Here is a 17,970-nt window from a genome sequence, read left to right on the forward strand (position 1 = left end):
TAATTGTGAAAATATTCTTATTTCTTGTAGTAGAACGATGGAATCCACATATTCTTCACCACTGTGCCCAGCACTGCACTTTTTGGTTAATACAGTAGATTATAAATTAGTAGGAGAAAAGGTAAAAAGACAATTTGAAAGCCCCTATACTCTGATATAAATGCATTTATACTTCAGCCATTCCCTGCCCCACCACTGTAGCTCATAGCAGTAGGGTTTTTTGAAAACTTTAAATGAATTAAAGACATATTTAAACAGTAGTACTAGAGATGACCTTTTCCTTCCTTTTATGCCATCATATGGGTCAAGTCATCCTGCAAGTATCTGCAATTTTTTTCTGTCTGAGGCAGCCTTAAGGTCCCCCTGTTTACCATCTTCTTTGATGCAATCTATCCATCACTGCCTCAGCTTTTCTCGGAGTCTCTTTCCTACCACTCTCTCCTGCCATGCTATCTTCACCAGGTCTTCTTCATTCATCCTTTGTGTGAGTCTGAACCAGTGAAGTCGCGCTTCCTGGATTTTTTTTCAGCCACATCATGGACTTTGACTTTCATTTGCAATCTGTCCCTTGGTGTAACTCTTTTTATTTAGTGAAGACATCTCAGATAGGTGTTGAAGCTGCTGTCTCTTTACTGCCCATGCTTCTGCACCATACAGCATTGTGGGGCAAACCATTGTTTTATACAACTGGTCTTTCAGACTCAGTAGCAGATGCTTATCATGCACAACACCTGAGATGTTACTACATACCCTTCCAGCACTCTCTCATCTGGACTGCCATCTCACGTTCAAGCTCTCCATCTTCTGTAACCCAATCACCAAAGTACTTGAACTGATCAGTCAGGTTTAGTCATACTCCATTAATCTCTATATCCAGTTTCCCGGTGGCCCCTCTACTGACCCATATGACCTCAGTCTTAGTCATGTTCATTTTCATCCCATTCCTGTTCAGCTGGTCATAACACTGATTTATATTTCCTTTAGGTCTTCTTTTGAGGATGCCCTTATTGGGATCTTCTTGCTGACTTGGTCTATCAATATGATCAGCAGTCTTTCACTTCAGAGGGACTTGTATTCCAAAACATGTTTGGATCACTGTTTTAGGTGATCTTTACAGTACATTCACCGTGGCTATTAAATTCTCACACACTCCATATTTCCTCAGCACAGGCACGAGCATCCCCCTGTCTGCTTTACCGTATGCCTTTTTAGGTCTATAAATACTCAGAAGCTTTTATCCTATTGGTACTCTAACCACTTCTCTATTACTTGCCGCATTATAAACATAGCATCTGTGGTTCCTTGTCCTTTCCTAAAGCTGAACTGTTCTTGTTCAAGAAGGGGTTCCACCATTGTTCTAGTCGTAAAACTCAGGATGCCAGTATCTTCATCTCATGAAACAGTAACTTTATTCCTTGATAGTTTCTTTATTCATGGATGCTTCCCTTCTTATGTATTAGGACCAAAATAGACTTGATTTAGAGTAAACCAAAAAATGTAATTTCTATCTTTCATGAGATTTGGAAATTTGGTTTTGTCCCAAATTGGGCTGAAAAGTCAAAAGCTTGGAATTTTATGCAAAATGAAAACATTCCAAAAATATTTTATTTCTACCTCAAAATGTTTCTTTTCAACTTTCATCTTACATAATATAATATTCAAAATTATAAAGATGAAACCTTTTCACCTTATTGAAATGAAACATTTTGATAATTGCCCATTGAAACTATCTACCACACTGATATTTTCCCATGAAACATTTCAGTTTTGTCAGAACCTTTTCCCATGGAAAATGTGAACTAATCTAATGTCATAATTTCTCTTCCATGGGAACTTCTGACATTTCAAAATTTCCTTTCACTGAAAATTGGAACAAAATATCAAAATTTCCCATGAACTGAAAATTCAGAACATTTTTGTTTGTCATATCAAAGTGGCCATATCAAAGTGCTTTATTTCCCTGAACATTTTATATATATTATAATGTAATATAAAAGTCTAAACAAAGTTGAAATGAGGTTCTTCTACCTTATCAAAACAAAATGGCTGATACATTTTCCATCAAAGCATCATTTTCTGTTCTGTTGGAAACTTTTCAACCAGCTCGAAATGTTAAATAATGTTTCTTCTGGGTGCAATTTTCATTTTTGTACCACAGTACAACGATGCAGAAGAGACCGTTAATCATGCACTTGTACTGGAGGCCTTACAAAGCTACATTTTTCTATTCTGTGATAGTTTAGTTTGAATGCTGATGTATCTTTAGGCCTGATCATGGCATTAAATGGGAATTCCCCCTAGCAGAACTCTTATAGATTTGGCCCTACATTTTGTTGCAGATGGATGGTTTGTCTTTAGGTTTGTTCCAGATTTATTTTAGCCAACACTAGTACTAAGGGATATCAGATGTAATAATACTAATACCAACGTGCTATGTATTTTTCTCAATTCATTGTTATTACAAAGGAAGGACACAGACTCTTACATATAAATTATTTATATTATCTCTGTATAATGTCATTGTTGTTTACATAGCATGTTTCTGGTCCCACTGTAGTCAATGAGTGTTCATTTGAAAATCTCATCCTAAATAGACAAGACAGACAACAGGTGGGGGAGTATTCCACAATTTGAAACATCTTTGTAGATAATTGGATGTGTCAAAATATGAATTGGCCTCAGCATTTGCTCCGATAGACTGACTGTAAACAGGGCCTCCACATGGGGGGGAGGGAAGGGTATACTTTACCGGAACCTGGGGGCCCGACCCAGGCTGCAACCCCCATTATGTGTGTGGGAGGGGGCCCATGTTACAAGTTTGTACTGGGCCTGAAAAAATTATGCTTGGGCCCTGACCGTAAAAGGCTACTAATAATACAGAATCTGGATTCAGTAGTCATTATTTAATGAAATCCTAAATGCTCAGCATGCAAAACAATTTTCCCACAATTCAGGATCTGAATTTCTTTGTTGCATAGAATATCATTGTAGAGACAGTTCTAGTGCCATTACTTTTTTCAAAATTCAGAATAACTAGTCCTTATAAAATATCAATATATAACTTACAGGATAACTTAGAAAGTTTGAGTATACGGAAGCTAGAGCTGGTTAGAGCATGGGGTTTTTTCCATGGAAAATTTTAACTTTTTGGTGAAGAATCATAAACTGAACATTTTCAGCTGAAAACCAAAAAACTTTCTATTTGGAAATGTCACTTCACTGCCCCATGTGAGGTGTAGTTCAGCTGCACCATGCCCCCATTCTCCTCTATAGACCAAGGTCCTGGGGTCAGACTACATCTCCCATGACGCACCAAAGTTGTGATGCATCATGAGAGAATCTGGCCACAACATGCCAAGAGAGATGTCTGGCTGGAGAATTCAGCATGCAGAGAAGAACAGGGAAATGACAAATCTAAACTTCAACTCCCACGAGAGATTGCAACATGCATTCTGAATCAACATTTTTAGTTTTTCAGCTGAAATATTCTGGTTTTCAATCAAAAACTGAATTTTTTTTGTGTGTTCATTTTTCTGACAAGCAGTTGAAGTTTTCTTTAGAACACACACACTTTTTGCATAATGCTTTTAGTCAATAACCTAATTTTTAGTATAAAAAAATGTTTTGATTGAAAATCCTCAACCAGCCCTTGGATCATAGAAATGGAAAAGTTTTGTTGATGATGGAGCTTGAGACTATCAGAAAGTATACATTAAATCATATAAAAGAGGCATTATACTAATCAGCAGTAGATCTTGCTGTTCTGGACTAATAAATCTCCAATGATCTTTCCGATGGATCTGGATGAGCAAACCTTTGTGCCCTTGTGTCACCTTACTGGCTTCCAAGGGACTCCACTGCATGGCCCCCTGCCCTTGTAAAGTCCCAGGGAAATCACCTGACTGGATCCTCTTCTAGGATCAGGGTTTGTAAATCCTCTTGGTAGGAATTGTTCATTCTGTGAAAAAATCAATAAATCTATGGTCCTGTTTTCAAATGTAAGTGAAACTACGTTGACCTTTCTGTGTTGTAGGAAGTCATCCAAAGGTGTACATTTCAGTGATACAGGAACCTCAAAGAGCAGTAATTCCTAGACAAGTGTCACGTTTCTGATTTTCCTTGGGTTGACTGGATAATCAGCAGGTCTTTGAGATGATACTTTGCTGTGCTGCACTTTATAAGGCACCTATGGATAATTAAAAAAACAATTACATAATAGATTATATCAGAATGAAATCTATCAAGTGTCCCACTCAAAACCCAAGTATAAAGTAAAACAGGATTGGGAAGAAAGAAAACACTTATGTAGGTTTCACATGTGACACACTGATGATAGGTACTGACAATTCTGGCATTTGTTAATCACTCATTTGCGGTTTGAAAACTGCTAGTACACACTTTCAATCTGTATCCCTTTCAGCAAAAGACTGTTGGGATACCTCTTCTCCTCTAATCTTTTTTATTAAAGCTATTCAACAAGCTGAAATAAAAGAACATCTGGCATTGGTCTCATAATACTAAAATTAAAAGTATTAAATATGTTGAGCAAAGGGAAGCAATATTTTAGAGGTAGGTTGCCTGACTTTGCAGGGTTGATTTAGGGTGGGATTTTCAAAAGGCATTGGCCTCCCATTGTAGGCAATGGGAATTTTACAGTTGATTTCAGTGGGACCAGAGTTATGTCTACACTGACCACTTTCAAAATCCTCCCCTAGTCTAAAACTAGATTTGTGGTTAGTATAATAGACTTCCATTCTTAATTACATATGAGTCTGTGCAAAAAGTCATATGAAATAGAAAGGACAAGGTAAAATATGAAACTCCAAATCCTCAGCTAATGCTACCAAGAAATATACTTCAGATTATTAAACCTCAAAAAAATACAGAGGTTTAAGAAAAATAGGCACTGACTAAGGAGCTCTAAAGACAAGAAATTACCTGCAAAATTATAATTGCGAAACTTTACAAATGTAGCTTGACAATTGTAAGCCAGCAGGGAATTAAAGCCAATGACCCAGATCCTTAGCTATGGCTGAGGAGCACACAATACAAATCAGGACAGGTGGGACAAAAAAGTTGGCTTTGTGTTCCCCAAAGCCTGGGCCGTCTGTGTGCCAGTATAGTCCCCAGTGTGACTAGCAATGATTGACTTGTAATAGGCCTGACCGCAAGTCCACTGAAGTTTCTCCATTCACGTCAGTGGAGCTTTGGATCAGACCCAAGATGAGATATATTCTCAGCTACTGAATAGTCTTCCTGTGGTTTGCTTGAGCCTAAAGTGTGAGTGCATGAAATCTGTATTCTCTTGGTATTCTGCCTGTATTTAATATCTTAAATAATGCAACTGGTACATATTAATTATTTAATAGGTCATAGAAGGAAATGTTAGATAACAAATGTGGAAAATATTGCTCTCGTATACAGTTTTAATGGCTCCAAGCCCCTCAGAGAAAACCCACAGGATAAATATAACTATGCTAGGAACATGTCATAAGACAGCTGTCTGTTTCAAACATGAGTCTGTTTCTTTTTCCTTCTGCATCACCAAAACATATGTTATTTGCCAAATTTACCAAGTTTATTAACTATTTATTTCAACAGAGAGTGAATAATGCTTTCAGAAGTGACCACTTCTCTCTACTTCAGAGACCCTTTCAGGGATCTTTCTGCTGGTCCCTGCTGATCTTAGCCTCTTGCAATTCAGCAACAGCCTGTAGACTTTGCCTATGTCCCTCAGCAGAGTCATTGCTCACTTGTAATTTCCAGAACACAGGGGAACTTTCATTTGGTCTGTTACACCTGTGAGAAGAATAGCTGATAGCAATTGTTCAATTTATGGCCAAATGATATTGGGCATTTCATGATACCTCAGTTATAGGTCAGGTCATTATGTCAGACCACCTGAAACAAGTCACATAAATAAGAGTGCAGCATTGTTCCTTGCAGAAAAATGTACAGATTTACAAAACAAGTGATGCACATCAGTTGGAAAAATCAGAAGGCAAATCTTATGTTTGCGGAAAGCAGCCCCCTGTTTCTCAGATATTCCAGATTGACCATCTAACATAAATCATATTGAAAAGATCAATCTAATGGTGGGGAGATTGGTTGCTTGGCTGTTTTGTTTGTTAGTTGCACTTAACCATGAAGTCCCAAATAGAGACAGAACAGAAATGCATAGGTCAGAACTGTTTCTGAATTTTCCCAACATATGGGATTTTTTTTAAATCTGATGTTTAGCAAAATGTAGATCCATGACATTTCCATATATTTGTTTCACCAAAAGATTTCATTGGGTTTGACATCATTAAAAACAAGTCTTTAATAGAAATTGCACCAAGCACTACTAAAGAGTTAAGATGTGGGGTTTGGGACCATTACTACACAATACCATAGTAGCGTCAGTTTTTGGTGGAGGTGGTGATTGTTTTAATAAGGGTGAACTGACAGAGGCAATCTTGAATAATATTAGGGCCAGATTGCCCTGGTACTAGAGCTCATGGACAGGGAAGGGGAATGGGAGTGTTAAGGAAGTCTTCTTCTGTCTTGGAAATCCCATCTGAAGGTATGGACAATTGCAATTTCTCCCTCTTCCCAAGATGGACTGGGGCAGCACATGCACTCCCACTGCAGGCACTATAGAAAGGGATTATGCCTCCTAAGGCACAATGGACCTGATTCACTATCACTCTGCATCTTGTGTATTCATTTACGCCAGTTCCAAGTGAATGAAGAGTGAGTGTAAAAGGCTATCGTCCTGATCCGGTAGAGTCCTACACCCACACAAGGCGTAGTGAATTAGGTCTCGTGTCTGTGGGCTTCCCCTGAAGCCATGTAGCTCTACTCAGAGTGTGGCTAAATAATACCCTTTAGCCCTTGGCAATTTAGTATTCCCTAATAAAGATGGAAGAGATCAGGTCTATAATTCAGTTTCATACGTGAAATTCAAATACATGGGAACACAATAGTAACTCCTTGATTTCAATTATTGTGTTATGGATGGCATGCCCTCAGCTTGGTTTTGATTCCAAGTTTTTTCTTCTTTGGAATAATCCAGCACATATGAGTTTCCAGTCTTTACAGGATCACTCACACATCGTGAAGATTAATGGTTTCATTGTCAATTATGTCTAACATGCTAGGGGGAGAAGGAGTAGCAACCTTGAGGCTTCATTCATTTATTGAAGTATTTGATGCTGTATTATCAGTTTTTTAAGATTGTCATAGTGATCCTCTCTACCAACTATGAAGCAAAATGGTGGCATTCCTTCTTCATAGCTTTAAATCTCACTAGAAAGAGAGCACAACATTTATCATCCATTGAAGATTGTCAGTAAAAAGTTTAAAATCCCACAAGTTGATTTATCAACTGTCCTTAAGGTTATTGAAAGCATAAAGCCTTTCCTGTCACATTGGGTTGGTTGGGAGGAACTGGATACAGAGTCATTTTTTTCATCTATTACAGCTCATCAACCACACAAAAGGAAGTAGCAGTCCATGAATGGAGCTAAGGATAAAACTGGTATTCGCAGCAGCTCGTTTCAGGGTTGAATTCTTTAACTGTGTTTCTTTAATCAGTGAAAGAAAGATTTCAGCTAGTACAAACACAATTTAGTCACTTTTAATTCCTACATGACATCAATTAGATAAATGATGTATACACATCTGCTATTCTGAAACAGGTTTGAAATTCAAATTGATTTGACAGATGGCAGCTCCTCAGACACTGATGCTATGGAAATGAGATGAGCTGAAGGCCCTGTCTATTGTTACCCAGCCAAAACTCCACCTCCAACAGCATTAGAACAAGTTGCTGAAATTAATATAGTAGGAGTATTTCCAAATGTATCTATTTGCTCTATGCATTTTGTTAACTGTACTAACAGCTGGAGATACTGGATGGCACACAGCTTAGAGGCCCAGTCCTTATTCAAGCACAACTCTTCTTGCAATTAATGGGAGTTTAACCTGCAGGTTCAAACCCTTGGCATGGCTTGGCTTACAGTGAGGAGTTTTGTGTTTGTAGGGGTGCTGTGTCTTTAAAAGGCCTGACTCTCTTACTGAGGGACCTCTTCAGAAGCTCTTCCACTCAGGTGCATTCCAGAGGTGGTACTCAGTGTCAGCTAGCTGGTAGGTCAGGGGACATCTCCTGTTTATTTTATGTCTCACGGTTGCTTACCCACATTTGTTTTTTTTTTTAATTCCAAATTTTATTTTTGTTATTTATTTCAATGTATAAATCAGCAGAAAAGCACCCATCCAAAAGCTCTGGCTACCCTAATAACAACTCAGATGCACCATATCACAAAATCCATTATAATGAAATCCTATCACATAACAGACTGCCTTTCTACCCTCAACTGTGTGACACCATCAGCCATACTCTCCTGCTCACCCAAAGCCACCCCACGCACATGTCCAAACCAAGATCATAATCTTGCTCCTCTCCCTGGGCATCTGAAAAAAAGAATCATAATTGTGTCTATTAACTGGAGCTGCCTTTTCTACAAATGTCTGTCCATTTCTTGTCCCCTTAATCAAGATCCGCTGACCAAGGAACAGCATAACAGGACATACTCAATGTTACATTTCACCCTTAAATGTGAAGTTACTTGCTGTCATTGTTTTGTACATCTGTTTTACTGGCCTTTTCATTCAGTTTTGATGGTGCAATTTCTCTTTCAAACACTCCACAGAGTCCCCATATGGTTATATGTAATGCAATAAATGTGGCCATTACCCCACCCTCATTCCATCACAAAACCATAACCACAACTAATATTTCTAATTTATATGCTGTAGTGGTTAAAATGAAAACCAGATCCTTCCCCATTACTAGAACCATAACTCGCTTTAGATTGAAAAGTAAGGACTTCAGATATTGTGCCAAATCCACACCTGGTGTAGCTCTTCTGAAAGCAATTGACTTACAGTGGAGATGGATTTGGTCTACTATAAATTACAGATGATTTTACAAAGTGATCATCTTGTCTATCAGAGACATTTATGGTATATTAAGTGGCCCAATTACTAGTGTGCCCAATCCTGTAAGGTTCTGAGTGCTTTCAATGCCCATTGAAACCAAGGGGAACTGAAGAAGTGCAGTACCTCACAGAAGACACTCAGCACCTTTAGGTTTGGCCTCTGCAGCCTTTACTGGGGCAAAAATATCTGTGGTCCTGATCCAAAATCCACTGATGTCAATGTAAAGACTTCAGTGGACTTTGGATCATGCCACATAGGACTGAAATCAGTGCTTCAAAAAAGAGAAACAACCTTAAGGACCAAAGCTAAATGCATTGAGAATATCATATTCCCAAAGCATAAATTTGGCCTACAGGTTATCCCTGTGACTGTGAGCAAGAAGCATATTTCATTATCATGAACTGTAACAAAATATGCAATTAAACAGTTCTGTAACTCTAATCTTCCTGTGACTGATTAGCTACTGTATTCACAGTGGAGCCCTTCTGGCACCTCTGGACAGATGCCCTGGCCTCCTCTTCCACTTGCTGGCAATTTTCTCCTTAGCTCAATATTTTATATCATATCATTTTTAAAGTGATAAATGCTACAGCATTAGTTTTCCATATGATGATTTGCCATATCTTTTTCTTATGGTGTGAAGTGATCAGTGCAGTTGCTATGCAAAAGAACCAGTATTCATATTCTATGAAAGTTTTACATTAGTTTCTACTCTGATGAGATTAATTTATGACAGTTGTTGTCTATGTTATTCTATGTTGTTAATTCATATAAAGAAACACTGCATGTACCTACCTGAGTGCTTTACTCCCATGGGTAGGGGCAAGGATTTCTAGGGAAACAAAATCCTTTGTGCCAAGTCCCATCTAATAATTTAAATTGTACCTTGTTAAGCATTGAAAAGTAAGTGCCAAATTTGATGTCAACACGGTTAAAGATCCTAATCAGAAGCTTGATCCAATGCCCATTGAAGTCAATAGGAATTTTTCTATTGGCTGCAATGTGTGTTGGATTAGGCCCTAAATGCCTAACACTTTGCATCTAATTTTCACAGAGACTGGGAAATGTGCTGTACAGAAGAAATGTTTAAATCAATCAGTACAAAATGTTACAACATGCTAAGCACAAGGAATTATTTTTAAACAAGGGAAATAAGACACAAACGTGGAACTCACTAATGGGGGGAAATGAAAAAGAAAGACCAACCAAAACCTTCCTGATCAGAATGGAGAAAGGGGAGAGAAAGCCAACAATTTCCAAATCTGAAAGAAGGAGCAAAAAGGGTAGAAGGTTTGTCAAACAAAAAGTGATGCTACTGCAGATGACGGTATGGAGGATCACAGGGGCAGCCCCTAGGTTGATGGGTCTTAGGTTCAGATGAGGGCCTCAGGTTTGTTGGCTCATGAGTTGCTCCAGGTTGAGGATTCCTAGGTCTCAGAGGAGGGTCTCTGAATCACTACCTGGGGGTTCTGGCCTGTGGGTTTCTGGTTCCTTGACTGGGGTTGCTGACCCCCAAATTGTTGGGTCCTGGTGGGGGGACGCTGGCTCTTGATTTGCTGATGCTGGTGGTGATGGCTCTGGCTTGTGGGTGCTGACCTCTGAGTTGTTGGTTCCTGGTTTGTAGTTGCTGACCCTTGGTTTGCTGGGTTCTGAGGTGCAGGACCCTGGTGTGTGGGTGCTGACATCCATGTTGGTATTTGTGAGGGTACAAGGGGACTGGTATGTGTATGCTGGCTTCTGAATTGCAGGATCCTGGCGTAAAGGATCCTTAAATAAGGGGTCCTTAATTGCTGCCTCTTGTGGTGTCGGGTTTTAGGTTGCTGTCGATGATGATTAAGGGAATACAAAGGTGAATTGGAAGCGTGATGCCGAAGAGAAGGTGATGATCTGGGGACATGAGACAACTGTCACACTACTGTGTTGAGATCGCTGAGGAAAAGGAAGCAGGATATGTTCAGAATGCATGGTGAATAATCAGATGATAGATACCACAGCATGTTTGTGGCTAGATCAGTACCTGTGAATCCACAAGGAATTGAAGTCAAATGTGAAGGTGAGAGCAATCCTATTTGTGGTCCTGTAGCACCTCAGTGTGCTAGACCTCTTCTCAGTCCTCCTAAGATTTCAGTACTATGAATAAGATATTTGATGTCTGCACACTACTTTAATTGCACTGCAGTGGGTGTAACATACTAATAGAGCACACTTATGGTTTGACTAGGAAAAATACTAATATTTGGATTCAGATTATATTTATACTCAGTGACTGTTTGCATTATAGTCATTCTCTCTATGCATGAATACCATCTGAAAACAAAGCCCTGCCCTCAAAGCCTGCCCATCTCCTGGGAGCTACCTGCTGCCACTGCTGCTTCAGTTGTTCTTTCTGCTAATTCCTCAAGTTGTCAAAGATGATAAGCACATGGAACCTAAGCCCTTCCTCCATCATCTAGGGATGAAGAGACAGGTGCTTGGGTCTTCACTTCCCATTCTCTTTCCTTCAATGAGGAGGAGCAGGTGTTTCATTTCCTCTCCCTTCTACACCAGGGAGGAGGAGCTGGAAGCTAGGTTCTTCGCTCCCCTCACCTGACCTCCATGGAAGGGTTGCCGAAAGCTCAGATGTTTACTCCTCCCTTACCACCCAGGAGCCAGGTGCTGGGATCTTCACTCCTATATCCTCCAGAAACAGGGAAACAATTCTTCGCATGATTCTTCTCCCTCCCTTCTCCCCCACCCCTTTCTATTAAGATACCCAGAAGAGCAATAGGATGAGGAAGAAGAAACACTGGCAGCATCTCCGGTGCTTGGATAGAGAAAGCCAAGCAAGAAGCATAAATGCTTGTGCCAGGGATTGCAGTGGCAGGAGTGTAGATGGCTACTGAACATGCTATTTGTTTGACTAGTAATCACCAAGAACAAACAGACTGTTATATGGCTGGCCATCTGATTTTTTCCTGTCTGACAAGACATTTAATATCGTGAATGAGCACCACAGTGTTTCACACATTTGGCATGTGACATATTGGCTGCTGCAGTAATTGAACAGTTGGGGTTCAAATGTGGCCTATCATTTGGCAGGAAGCCTCTGTTCTGAATCTGCCAGGAAGACTTTAGTATAAGCAGTTTTTTGGGGGGGATCTTTCACCCTGGTTAAGAATATCATAGATTGAGGCCACAAATTGCAAAACCACAGTCTCTTGTGGAAAGGCGTCCTTATAGATGATTAAAACTGCTGTAATCAACCATATATAAGTTAGACATGCAGAGGTGTACTAAGAGGCCAATGGGCTAACAAGGAAACCTGCTGTTTTCTGACTGGGAATCTAGGCTTGTCTATCCTGCTTGGAAGAGACAGTGGAAAGTAGAATTTCTGGAGTTTGTAAAGATACAAAGATCTTATTGGGACACTTATATACCATGTGAAACCATATTCTATTGTGGAGGACCAAGATGTTCATTAGATTGCTAAGCATTCTCTCACCATATTGTAAAATACCATTACAAAGAGTTTTCACCCTCAGATTAATTCTTAACCGCTGTTAAAAAAAGTGCCTGCAGTTATTGGTGTAGATGTAAACCACCTTATCTTTGCCGTCTTCCCTGCTGATGTGAGAAATTGGAGATAGACAACACAGTTCTTCCATGGTCTGCCTGCACATTGGGCTGACAGCTAGTTTAATAGAAATGCTTCACCTTAATATTGGAGAGCATCCAGGGTTCCAAAATTATCAGACTATGCTGAGAAAATGGGAGATAATGTGAGACAGCCGTCAAATTGTTTGTGATAATGGTGCAATAATTAAAAGAGCTAGTCGTATTCTGATATTTGCATCTTCTGCTGTTTTGAACATCTCACACCATTGCATTAGTGATATTTTTGCTAGCTAGCAATCCATATGGAATATAATGGCTAACAGATGTAAGGTTGTTTTTTTTTTTATTAGTTTAAGCAGTTGTCCTGAGCAGTTTCTAAATTGCGCAATACAGAGAAAGATCTAGGCTCACTCCTCAATGAATTAATAAAACACATCAGAGGAGGGATCTACACTTTGTACATGTTGGAACATCTTATTTCAAATAAACAAGATTTCAGTGTGTTGTGCTGAGGAACTGACTGTCACATCACTGAGTCTCCTTGGAGAATATTGGTGAGGTTATAGTTGGCCTACTAAAGCTCTTTTACAAAGTTACAAGATAAATTAATGTGGAGCAGACTGTGCTGCCAGCTGTGAGTGCTTGAAGCGAGGAAGTAGCTGAGAAGGGAACATAGGAGAGAATAAATACTGAACTGTGCTTCTCTATGCCTCACCCCTATTGAATGAGCACAAGGTTCTATCGTCACTTCTGTGTTACATCCATGCTTTAAGTTGTATCTTCCAATTTAGATACCAAATATTATGATTCAAAGGACTATTGTAGAATTCCTGAGAAAGAATGTCAATATCTGTAATGGTGGCATGAAGCCTGAAAAGAAAGAAAACGGCAATTGGCCCACCAAGAAATCACCCAGGGAAAATGCAAATCTGTGTTACTATGATTATGAAGGAGTCACAATCCCCAGCTTCCACTACTATGGTGGATACAGAGGTAGTGTTTCATCTTAGGTTATGTCTACACTGCAACAAAGATCCATGATTGTGAGTCTCAGAGCCCAGGCCAACTGATTGACTCATGGATGCACTCTGTGGGGCTACAGGTAGCCATGTAGATGCTCAGGCTCGGCTCTGAAACCTGGTGAGGGGAGTGGGTCTCAGACCCCAGGCTCCAGCCTGAGCTCAACTGTCTACACTGCTCTTTTTTAGCCCCACAGCATAAGCCCGAGTCTCAGAGTGTGGGTCATCTATCGCAGGTCTTTTTTTTTTTTTTTGCAGTGTTGACACATCCTCAAACAACCCGGCCTCTTGCAATCTGGCAGTCTTGAAGAATGGTTGGAACACAAACACAGTCCTCCAAGTTTTGCTGGTATTGCAAGGCCTTTTCTTAGAGCTGTAGCTAGTAATGCCCCTTCTCAGACAGTTCAGTACCGCTTAGGATATTTATACAGATCATCAGCATAGTCTTCTTGAGAATGCCCGGAGGCTTTTTTTTTTTTTTTAATTGTAATTTACACCCATAATGATTTAACAAGTATTGATGTGTGAGCCTGGGCAGGTGGGGCTCACCACCCATGGGAGGCAGTTCAGCTAGGAGAAGGAAAACTCTGATTTCAAACCAAGAACATCAGATCTGGCCAGCAGGTTAATAAAAGCCGTGCAAATCACACGTGCTTTATAGGTTTGCACCACTGATCCCAATTTACGGTACAGGATGAAAGCCAAGCCAGCAATGTGTGAGCCTGTGTCTGCTGCAAATGGAATCATAGTAATAGTAACTGGCATGAATCTATATGGAAACCATTATTTGGTCATATTTCTTTTCAGTTGTTTTGTTACCACAGAAAATACACTTGCTTATGTGCAGCACTTTAGAGCATGTGCAATGGAACCAGTATCAAGCAACCATCCAAGGGAGCAAAGGAAGCGGTGCTGTGTCCAGTAACAATCTAGTCCTTGGGATATAGTCAGCAACGCATAGCCCCAGCACCTCATTCTGAGCATGTAACATGAGCATCTACATTTCTCCTTTTAGCTCCATGGAGTGAGCCCCGCAAGTCTGAGTCTGTTGACGTGGGCTCGGAGACTCACAATCGCAGGTCTTTTTGTTGCAGTGTAGACATATTTTAAACAAATGCTGGGCAGCTAGTTCTGGGCATTTAAACACATAAATTCACCTATTCTTCTCATTGTGCCATTAATGTACACAGCTTCATGCAATAGTAAAGTGTTCTAAAAAAGTGCACAAAGAGCTACAGTGTAATGGCCTTGTGACATGGTTCAATTCACCACCTTGGCGCATCCTGCTAGCCACCTGGTGAATCAGCTCACAGCCAGGCAGACACCTCTCCCTGCAATGTCTCACCATCTGCCCCATCTCTGCTGGACCCTCCCCCTCATGCTGGCTGAGTCACAATCCATGTTCCCTCCCCTTCCAGGGGAATCTGCAGTCCATTCTTATCATGTCCCTTTGTGGCCACTGCAGTCCTGCCACCACTCATATGGCAATCAGGGGTTGGGGAGGGACCTGGGCCTGTCCAGTAGTCCAGGTCCCAGCCCAGGGACCCTTTCACTGCATGGAAAGTAGCAGCCTTTCACTGCATCTCCCCCAACAACTCCATAGATTTCCCTGGGCCACTTCCCCACAACCCCAGTACCTTCTCTACCCTTGTTTCAGGGCCTTTGGCTCTGCTGCATCCCAGCAGCCAACCACTGCTCTGCCCATTTCTCCCTCTGCAAGCTCCTTGGAGGCACCCCCTTCCTCTGCAGCTCCCTTTATACAGGCCTCCTGGGCTCTGACTGGCTGCCATGCAGCCCCTTCCTATTGGCTACCTTTCACGCAGCCTCTCCAAGGGCCCTCTTAACCCTTTCCAGGCCAGTGAGGGGCAGGCACCCCATCCCAGGCCTATCCTGTGAGCAGGTACGTACTTCTGTTTACTGGTGTATTTGTAACTTCTAGCACCAACAGGTAGTTTTAGAGGCCAAATCACACAAGCCTGAAAATCTAGCATAGCAAGGGCAGACAAAATGAACAAAACTCCCTTTCACTTCACTAGGGTCAGGATTTCACCCTAGGAGAGGAGGACAATGCAGGCATAAAAGGTTTTTTCTCTGAGTTATTTTAGAAAAATAAATACATAAAACATGGCTTAGTACTTATTAAATGCTGCAATATCAATGTTCCAAAGTGAACAAGGAAATGAAAGGGTCATTTGTGAAATTCTTGAGTTAGCCCTCTGACAAGCACTCTTTCGTGAATTTCACAGACCAGCTTTCTAGGATCTGTCTACAAAAGAACCTCAGATGGATCAAGGTGGTTGGTCAAGTAGTCAAAGCCTTCTCAGAATGGAGTAACACAAGAGAGGCCAGGGAGACACCTGTGTGTAGAAGTTAGCTTTTTAGATCCCTATAGTGGCTGAGGGACTGCCGTTCTGCCAAACTGCTGCTTTGTGGTAACCTATATCTTTTCTCTGTACTAAACAGGGTAGATCATTATGGAATCGAGCTACATCATTCTTCATGTCAGTTTGTTGTTCCTACATTCACCTGAGTCTGTCACTCAATGTCATCCTGGTACTTTCTTGTAACAGCTATTGTTCTCAGCTCCAAATCAAATAGACCAAGAGACTCGCATGCTAGGAAGAACAAAAATCATAGAGGAAATGAACTTCCATATTATCCTGATTGTGAGTTACTGAGGGCAGAGAAGAAAGCTCAGCTAACTTGTGCAAGAAGAGGGCAGTTTATCATTCACTAGACTAACTTTTATGCCACAAAATATGCTCACATTTCTTTTCTAACCAATGGCACTTTGATAACGGTCCTTCCCCTTCTCCTCACCCCCACTCAAATGAAGCAGGAGAATTTCCTGGGAGAAGTTCCAGTAAAATAGCAATTGCATTAAAGCATGTTCCAATGGCATGTCCTGTATTTTATTTTATAATTACATCACCCTTTCATCTCAAAACATTTTTAAAAGTATAAGCCTGTCCCGCAGCTTACTGAAATTAATGGAAATGCACCCACTGAGTTCAGTGTGGTTTGGATCAGGCCCTATGTATAGACAGTACTACTGAATTCCAGCATCTTATGAGATGGAGGATGCTGGCCAACTATTGCACAAAAAAGCAGGGAAATGTTATACATTGAAAGCAGGGCAACAAACCCGCATAGTACAATAGGCTCTTCAATATACAAACAGGTAACTTCTTGAAAAGCTTAACCAAGGAGGAATTGCTGCTGATGAATAAAAGACTGAACTGTCTCAAGTAATGATAACTATTGTATTAATGTTTTCTTAATTCCAGAAAAAAGATGAGAAGCTAATTACCTATAGTTATGGCAGCTCTATGCCAGCAAACGTCCCTACCATGTTGATAGCAAAAATTCAACTGCCCATGTAAGAGCTGTTTTAAGAGCCTTTTGCTCCATTACAGCAGCACAAAGGGGCATGTAGCAGAGTCCAGGATCTGGCTCACAATTTCTACGATTTTTTTGAGCAGCAGGCAGGTGGGTCTGAGGGCAAGTGGGCAGTTGGGAATAGAAAAGGACATACAATGAGGAGCCTGGATCTTTTGTAGTTTTAGCCCAGGCTGGTAGGAAGGTGTGACGTCAATATAATAAAGACAAAAATCTTTTTAACCAAATTTTAGATGTTTAATTTTAGTTTCAAATCTAAGAAACTAGCATTAGCATCCAGTGTGTATGTCCTGAAAAAGAAGAAGATTCATGGAAGCTAAAAAAGAGATAATATTGAATGCCAGAACGGAGCCCTACTTGACTTTTAAATTTCTAAGTCCTTTAGAAAAACAAGGTTACTTACCAGTAACTGATGTTCTTCTAAATGTGTTGCTCATGTCCATTCCACTATATGTGAGTGCATACCACCGTGCATGGTTCCCAGAACTTTTTTCCCCTTAGCAGACCCCGTAGGGCCAGCTCTGGTGCCCTCTAGAGCCCCACGCGCATGCCGCGGTATATGAGGCACTGCTGGCCCTACATTCCCTCAGTCCCTTCTTTCTGCCAAGTCTGGCAGTGGGGACGGGTGGGTGGCTTGTGGAATGGACATGAGCAACGCATCTCGAAGAACATCAGTTACTGGTAAGTAACCTTGTTTTCTTCTTCGAGTGATTGCTCATGTCCACTCCGCTATAGGTGACTAACAAGCAATACCTTGGAGGTGGGTAGGAGTTACCGGTAAGCTGCCCTCAGCACGGCTCTGCCGAATCCCGCGTCTTGTCTTGCCTGCTGGACGATGGTGTAGTGGGATGTGAAGGTATGCACCGACGACCAGGTGGCGGCTTTGCAGATGTCCTGCATGGGCATTCTCTCCAGGAAGGTTGTAGACGAGGCTTGAGCTCTGGTTGAATGCACTGTGATGGTTCCCAGAAGC

At 40.9% G+C, this 17,970-nt stretch overlaps 1 protein-coding gene across 4 annotated transcripts in view; it reads right to left on the reverse strand.

Annotated features, from left to right (window-relative positions):
• Positions 1–2,003: 2,003 nt before the first annotated feature.
• The window catches only part of IGSF5 (immunoglobulin superfamily member 5), a 52,800-nt gene continuing 36,833 nt past the window's right edge, over positions 2,004–17,970 (reverse strand). For 3 of the 4 annotated variants that reach the window (XM_067545229.1, XM_067545227.1, XM_067545228.1), the window contains one exon: positions 2,004–4,186. In XM_067545229.1, coding sequence (XP_067401330.1) covers positions 4,091–4,186 — 96 coding nt within the window. In that variant the 3' untranslated portion in view covers positions 2,004–4,090. The remainder of the gene's footprint in view (positions 4,187–17,970) is intronic. The other variant, XM_067545230.1, reaches the window with a different exon arrangement.

Source organism: Emydura macquarii, unplaced genomic scaffold (genome assembly GCF_026122565.2).
Source record: "Emydura macquarii macquarii isolate MOO-44397 ecotype Brisbane River unplaced genomic scaffold, CSIRO-AGI_Emac_v2 contig_1043, whole genome shotgun sequence".
Classification (NCBI taxonomy): Eukaryota; Metazoa; Chordata; order Testudines; family Chelidae; genus Emydura; species Emydura macquarii.